We start from the raw sequence: 8,311 nt of genomic DNA, 5'->3' as shown, positions 1-8,311 counted from the left end.
AAATCTGACCTCATGAAGAGCAAGAAACAGAAGGTTGACTCTATTGCAGAAGCTGGACAAAGAGTTACAATCATAACTACTTGTGAGTTGATTTGGTTAAAAAATGTTGAATGGATCGGTCATGACACAGTTGCAATAGTGATGTTGATGTGTGATAATCAAGTTGCCATAAGTATTGCTCCAAATCCTATTTTCTATGAAAGAATGGAGCACATAGATTTTACTAGCACTTCTTCAGAAAGAACTAAGTCTCAAATTTTTTTTGACTATATACTAAAACTAATGATGAGGTAGTTGATGTATGTACTAATGCTCTCAGTGATCCCTGGGTCAAGTTAGGAGTAAGCATAGGTCCTGGATAGAATTAGGAACTCAGTCGAACCAAGCATGGGAACAAATCCCATTCGAGGTCTAGTAGGAACTGGTTCCATTCCCATATTTAATTTTTTGGAACCTATACTTTGCAATCCGATTCACACTTCCCAAGTAGGAACTAAATTGAATGGAACCAAAAATCGATGAATTAGACCAGAAACCGGAGAATCGACCATAGGTAAATCATGTATGTTTATTTTTATCTTGTAATTTTATTGTATTTCTAATGAGTGAATGTGTTTATTCTCTTATTTTCTTCTTTTATACATATTGTCTTAATTACCACCAGTAAATAAAGTTTACGAATTGAAGTGAAATGAATATATGCAGTAAGGTTTTCTATTGATTGTCTTAGTTTAATGAAGAGTAATTTTAATTTAAAACTATTGTTTTTTTTCCGTAATTTTAAATTATTGTTAAGTGATTAACTATGTTGCTTCTTTTATTTTCATGAGATTAGAATTTGGAGCAATCTTTTATGGATTAATGAGGAATAAAGTTCTATAATTTAGATTTCATATTATGTGTTTTGAACTTTTTATTGTTTATTTTATTTTACATGTTCATTTCTTTTTATGGATTTTTGCTATGGATATATGGACATTTATTGTTTGTGCTTTAAGTTTCATTTTGCTTGACAATGAAACCAAAATAAAAGCTATAAAAATAAAACCAAAAAAAAAAAAGAAAAGGAATTGACTAGTTCCAAATTTTAAAAAATTGGGAATCGATCCTAATAGTGTAGATTTTGGGTACCTAGATCCTCTCCCAGAACCATTCACCCCTAGGTCAAGTATATATTTAAAATGTTCGGAATGCATAATATTTAAGCTCCTGCCGGAGGGTGAATGTTAGGAATAGGAAATGGTATAATAGTAAATGCCTATATTGATTGTCTAAAATTGTCTAATCTTGGTTTTCCTTTATTGTATCACTCAAAACATAGTGTAAATGCATGTGTGAGTTTTCCATGACACGCACAGTTTTTCTCTCTAATCCTTCCGCTCATTGTCGGAAGAACCTTCAGCTTGAGGGCTCATAACAGTTTTGTAAAGGTTTCCAATTGAACACTCATTCGTTCTTCCCAACTGAAGAATTTGGATTTTGCCCAGCGGAGGGGGAACGACTCTTCCAGTTCCACTTTTCACTGACCATACCAACATACATTGCAGACTTGGTTCACGAGTGGCCCATTGGGCTCATCATTCCGTAGGCAGGCGAACTTTTCAATGATATTAACACAAAGTATATTATTCACGGCCAATCTTGACTTTTTGAGCATTTGAGTTTGATTACTATGTTAATCTTGTAGTCACCCAATGTCTTTCCCGCCCAATTCCCTTAAAAAAACCACAATCTTAGGTCCAATTCAAATTCTTTCCTGAACTTTTATCTAAACAAGATTATCAACTTTCACTTTAGTCCCAAAACTGCCCCAATTAACACGTGTTTTTTCAAAATTATCAACATCAAGGTCATTTAGTGGTTCATTATCAAAACCTGTATCTTCATCAACACTCTTATAATCAACATCCACCCTTTGGATTAAACTTAAAGTTTGAGGTTTTTTAGGAAAGTAAGCCAAATATTTCTCCTAGATATAAAAGAAAAAAAAAAGAAAGAATTTGTGAGAGTTTTCATCTATTAATTTATCCGTAATTTTTTTTTTTTTTTGTAAAGGTAAGGTATTGTATTAACTTTAATCCAAAAAGAGCCTATACAAAAAGGGGGAGGACCCAACACCAACAGAGGGAAATTTATCCGCAAAATTTCATATCTTTTGCCATGATAAATGTTCAATTGTAATCAAATGGGACGGCATTTTGTTTTGGGTTTACAGTGGTTACCTATAACAGCCTAAATGTATATTTTCAAAAGTCTACATAGTTTTCATCACATCTCTGTCATCTCACTTTTCATGGGCCTTCTTGGCCTGTGTTGGTTGGCTCAAGTTCCACGAGACCAAGGAGACGGAGGGACTCCCGAGGCGGACGGCCTTGAACCCCCGTGGAACTTTAATCTCGGGAAGGAGCTCTCCAAGGCGACCCCGAGCAGAGCCCGTTCGAATCGGGATACTATCATCGGAATGAAATATTGTATAAGACAGGATCTTTGTACTGGAAACAGTAAATCCACAAGTTTCTCCAATAACAAAAGCCAAAAAGACCAAGAAGCCCGGGGCCTCATTTTTTAGATCTAAGCTAAATAAAACAGAGAAGTTGCTCACTGAAAATAACCATTGATCCTTACATGAAAAGAAGGAAATGAAATGTACCTTCAAAGGATAGAGGTTAGAGAAAACTGGAAAGGGGAGCTTCAAAAACCATCCAGGTCTGAGAATCCAGGACTACGGAAATCATCATAAAAGTATCCAAACCACGAAAATTTAAAGTGGATACTACGCAAAAGGACTGGGCAAACAAAAAGGAGCATCTCAGGTATCAAAAGGTAAAACGGGTCACTTGCTCTAAATTATCCTCTCATGCAGAAAATAGGAAATAGACTTAGCCCGACCTCCCACTGAGCAATTCTACGAGCACACTTTTCTTCATCTTGGAGAATCCTTTAACCCCTCGAGATTTAGCTAGAGCCCTAAGCTCTGGCAGCTTTAGTGCATTCAAGTCCGCTTCATCAACCAGCCCTTGCTGATCCATATTTTCATTGTCATCAACTTCATCAGCATCTGAAGATTCTGCATCCACCCCTTCATCAGAAACCCCTCCATCCAAAATAACAGTTTCTGCTTCTGGCTCAAGTTCAAGCTCAGGCTCATGATTCACTGCTGGCTCATATAAAGGCTCAGGATGTATCTCTACATAGTCCTTGTTCTTTCCTCCACTTAAGTTGGCAACTGATGTAGAGTCATCGCTGTCATCGCCAAAGTTAATAGACTGGTACCTGACTCGCGGAATTGGAGACTGGCGCTGAAACTTTGAAGCTGGCCTGCTTAAAGAAGCATTAGAATCTCGAGATTTGTCTCCTAGAATGCTATTTGAATCAAAGAAGCTCGAGCCTTTCTCTTCGTTGGATGAAACGTTTTGTTCTGGCTGCTCCAGAGTAAGGTCTCTGCTACCATTACTAAAGCCTTTTCTTTTAGACTGTTCTACTGAATGCTTTCGTAATAACTTAAGGAGGGAATCCACAGTTTCACTCTCTTTACCTTGCCCTTTTGTGGCTTCATTTTTCTTTTCCTCTTTCAGGGCAGCTCTCTCTCGAAGCTGAGCCTGAATCTTCCTGAAAAGTTCAACAATCTCCTTCTCTCTTGGTCCTGGCACTGCAGTGGCCTGAGATCTGGGAGAACTAGAAAGGGACAGCAGTGGACCATTCTTTGAAGACAACATCTCAGAGTCATCAAGGTTGTCAAAGCTATCCCTTTCTTCCGTTTGCCTATTCCGTCCACGAGAGAAACCATGCCTGTTGTGCCTTGAGAAGTCGGGGTTTCTCTTCTGACCACTATTACTTGCTTTGCATAGTAAAGACGCTCTATTAGAACTGCACTTTAAAGATGTCAATTTGATTTGAAACTGGCCTCTAGAGACAGCAAAAGAAGAACACGGTGATACGCTGACTCCTCTTCCAGAAAATCCAGAACAAGGAAGACGTTTTCCATCAGAGGATACATAACCTGCCAATAAGTATAAAATGGACATGGGTGATGGATGATGATAATATGTAACATACAAATATTCATATCCATCAACAGAATACCATTCACATCACATTTGGGCTATCATGTGTCCTGTAACTCCCCCACCCCCACCCACAACCCCACAACAAAAAAGAAAAAAAAGAAGAAAAAAAGAAGAAGAAGATAATAATAATAATTAAAGACCAAAAGGAACAGAAGAAAAACTTGGGTTCTCAGTTCAAGCATATAAGGACAAGATTCATGCACCAATATTGAATTTAAAATACAGATTAAGAATAATTCAGGTTGAATCTAAAGAGAGGATTCCAAGTAATTGACTGAAAGCACAAACGTATGCAATTATGCTTTTTAGTTTTTTTTTAATCGATGATAAAAGGTTCTAAGCCTGTCCTTCCACAAAGATCACTCATCGTCCTATGGCCTGAGACTCTTAATAACACTGGACATAGGCACTACCGATGCTGTGTCTCCCATGCTAGCTCATAAAGGAAGCAGTTCCAAGTTCCAACAAAGCTTACCCCCTAATTTCTCAAATATCAATTGGTGACATCTGTCATTAAGGTTGCATTTCTTGTTTCAAGCCAGCTATCGGCAAAAGTTTCCCAGGCAATTGTAATTGTATCTGACCAAGACTTGGTAGAAATAACTAGAGGTTCTTTTTCTTGTGAAGCATCAAATCAGACATTCTCTCAAACCTCCTAGAGGTTCTTTTTCTTCATCCGTCAGTTTCTTTCATACATATATATGGCAATTTATTTGTCCCCTCTCCTGTGCCACACCTCCTCCTACATCTTCTTGCTCATTATCTCCTTTCTCAACCCCTCTCCTCCACTTGCCCCGGCCCCGGCCCCGTCCCTGCCCTGTCCCTGCCCCCAACCCCCGACTCACCATGCTAAAACCACTTGTATTGAGTAGAGTAATTTCTTGAACTCTTCTTTAAATCATTGAAATGAAGTATTGTTGATGCATACCAGGGTTTTAGTGACTTTCTATACCAGTGATTCAAGAGCTACCTCGTGGATATAAAAGAAAAGACAAACCAAACTACTATCTCACATGTAAAAAACTATACGGTTTTGCCGTCTAACCATTAGTTCTAATGCTGATTAAAGATACCACCTGAATTTTTCTTACAGATGCAGACTTTCAGTTTAGCTACCCCTATAAATTGAACTGAATGGCTTTCAACAACAGAATTCCCAGAGTCTATTGAACATGTTCTAATAAATGGAGATACATAGTAAGCTGTCATTGGTATGTTTATGTTATGTCATTGGATAAAATGGAATTAAAAAACTCAAAAAGCATAACAAAGTAATTTTCTAGTATGATAATTGCTCCCTGATTATCCAGCTATAACTTATTTGTGATCCCACTATTAAGATTTTGTTTCTGTAAGCTTGGATTTTTTGCACTGAAACCACACAGCAGCAGCTCAGGAACAAGCCTTCCTTAGCTCACTAAATGCCTCCTCCAAATTCTACTATGCACGCTTCATGTTACATTAACACGCTCATTTCTTAGAATGACAAGTGCACCCAGGAGTGCACACCTCTATGCAGATTCAAATGTGCCCAAGATTATGTGAACAGTTCTAGCCACAAAGAACTAAATTAACCGCCACGTGTTCCAACGCGATAGAAACTAACACTGCATCAACATAAACAAATGATGTACAGATGCATGATTTCGTGCTATTTCAACCAGCCAGTCTAAGATTGTAAAGTCGCAGAGTAATTTCAACAAACAGATTGTGCGCGACTGCAAAAGTCCTGAAAGCCGAGAACTTTTTTGCCTCCTATAGTTTTGCTGTCGCTAGAGACGTGGATGCTGAGGGACCCGATTTATGAGAATATACGAAAAAGGAAGAAAAAATAAAATAAAGAAAAAAGCAAGAGGGGAAAAAAAAAAAAGCTTTGCAATCTCAAATTCAACCCATCTCAATCTTTCAGGAGATAGCACAAGACTTTTGGTATTGGAAAATTGCACCAATATGATGCCGACCCCCTTCGTTTAAGAGACAGAAACGTCACCAATCCTCACAAAACAAGTCCAGAATACGCGAAAAGCACGATAGGGGAACAATTACCTCTCACAACAAGCACAGACAAGTACTTCAGACACGCGCATACACAGATTCAATGTCCAGGCATGAGAATACCTATCAAGTAAAACATAGCCGCAAAACAAACAAAACGAGAAGATAAAGGAAAAAAAAAAAGCCGAAACGTTTCAAGAAGACAACAAACATTAACATCCTCTCGCTTTCTCCAACAATTTCTTCGAAACCCAAACGAAGTTAGAGCTGTCGCAGGCAGAAGAAGGAAGAGAGAAATCACCTGAAACGTTCCGACCGAGGTGCACGGAGGATGACATGGCGTTCGCTGCGCAGGAAGTATCGGGGCGGTTTAGCTGGGGTTGTGCATTTCGCAGGGCAGAGCCTTTTTTCGACTGTGCAGAGCAATATGAAGCATGTAATATGGTCGCTCCGATGTGGGAGGTTTTTCGCTCCTTTTATATGACCCCCAGAAGGAGAAAGAAGCACCAGGCCGGGGTCGTGCTAAAAAGCATTTTTGTCCAGAAAAAAGAAATAAACTAACTAATTTTGTTTTAAAATATTACAAATAATGTAGAAATTAATTGAGAAAAATTAATGAAGAACACTCATTTCATTAAACCATATCGCAACACAACTACATCTTCAATTAATTTGAAAGAAATTACACGTGGAATCCTAAGAGTGCGTTTGAGAAAGCTTTTGGGAAAAAACATTTAAGGAAATGTAAAAGCTTTTAGTTTAAAGGGTTTTGATGAAATATAAAAACTATTTGATAAACCATAATTGAAAAGTGTCTTGAGAAGCAACTTTGGGAAAATGCCATTTGGTAAATACGCATTTGGGAAGTCTTTTAGCTCGACCAATTTAAGTTTTTTAATTTTTAATTTTTGAATTTGAAAATAAAAATAATGACTTTTTATATTTTCGCACTGAGATGTAATACAAAATAGATATATTAACAAATTCATAAGTTAAAAAGCACATCAAGGTGGACTTTTTCTCAATTAAAAAAAAGAGTAATTTTATTATAATAAACATGATTACATATATATCGAAGAAAGAAATAGGTTTTTATTGAAATTTACAAGCATCCTTAAGTATTTATTAAACTCATTGTTATTTGATTATGTAAACGCGCTATGTCAGAAAATAAAGGGCTAATATACCTTAAAAAAACTCAAAACTGGTACATCTGTGACAAATTTACTCCGAACTATTTTTTTGACCACCAAAAACCCCAAACTGGTACACCTATGACAGATCTACCCTCCGCTAGTTTGATTAGATTTTGCTGTTAATTTCGATGACGTGGTTGCTCACGTGGCAAGTCATGTGGAAATAAATTAATTTTTTCAAAATAAAATAATAATAACTTTGTAACAGTGAAGGGATAAACAAAAAAGATATCTTTTTTTTTTTTTGGTCAGAAACAAAAAGATATCTTAAAAAACCCTAATAAATTCTCATTTCTCATGCCTTCTTCAGGTACCTCACGTTCTCTCTTCTCTCTTCATTGGAGCACAAAAAAACCCTAACAACAAATTCAGCTCAGTTCATCTTTCTCGACAAACACTCTTCTTTCTCGAGGTGATTTACAGGGCGTGGCTCCGGTGAAGTTCGACGAGTTCGTCCGGTCGCTCATCGAGGTCGCGCTGTCAGCGCAGGCCAAGGAGACTCTCAAAGTGAGTGAATTGCTCCCGAGTGTGAAAAGTTTGAGTTTTTAAGTAGGCGTGCCTTTGGTTTATCCTGTGATTGGTGAGTAGAATTGTGGTGTTTTGTCATTTGAGGACTAATGTGGCGGATTTGCACTTGAGTGGTTTCATGTTATTAAGGTAGGAAAACAAGAGCTCTCTATTCCACGTCGCGTTCGAGCTCTACATTTCTGAGGACCTCATCTCTTTCATTTTTGTTGGATCTTTCAGCCATATTCTTCTAATCGTGATTGCTTCGCTTGTTTTTGGTTTGTGACAAACGTGGCCATATGTCTCGGGCCCACATGGTTTACTACTTGTCCGCAATCTGTTTGTACGATTACTTGCTGGTCTTTCGTGTTAGTTCATGTCTTTATTAGCTTTACATAGTCTTTCCTACCTTGAATTGTAAGTGTGTCAAAATTTTAACATGAAACTTGCATGTAAATGGTATGATTAACTCGTACATCACATGCTCATTGAAATGCCGGAACCAAAATCACTTATGTTTGTCACTGATTTTAGGTGTACTTTGAG

The 8,311-nt window shown here is 37.5% G+C and overlaps 1 protein-coding gene across 1 annotated transcript; it reads right to left on the bottom strand.

Annotated features, from left to right (window-relative positions):
• Nucleotides 1-2,577: 2,577 nt before the first annotated feature.
• On the bottom strand, nt 2,578-6,527 carry LOC104427952 (rho-N domain-containing protein 1, chloroplastic). The gene is made up of 2 exons (XM_010040963.3): nt 6,364-6,527; nt 2,578-4,000 (listed from the first exon to the last, which is right to left on the bottom strand). The coding sequence occupies exons 1-2, from the start codon at nt 6,398-6,400 to the stop codon at nt 2,880-2,882; spliced, it is 1,158 nt and encodes a 385-aa protein (XP_010039265.2). The 5' UTR covers nt 6,401-6,527; the 3' UTR covers nt 2,578-2,879.
• Between the last annotated feature and the right edge of the window lie 1,784 nt (nt 6,528-8,311).

Source organism: Eucalyptus grandis, chromosome 2 (assembly GCF_016545825.1).
Source record: "Eucalyptus grandis isolate ANBG69807.140 chromosome 2, ASM1654582v1, whole genome shotgun sequence".
NCBI classification, from domain to species: domain Eukaryota; kingdom Viridiplantae; phylum Streptophyta; class Magnoliopsida; order Myrtales; family Myrtaceae; genus Eucalyptus; species Eucalyptus grandis.
This window is presented reverse-complemented; position numbering and strand designations above follow the sequence as displayed.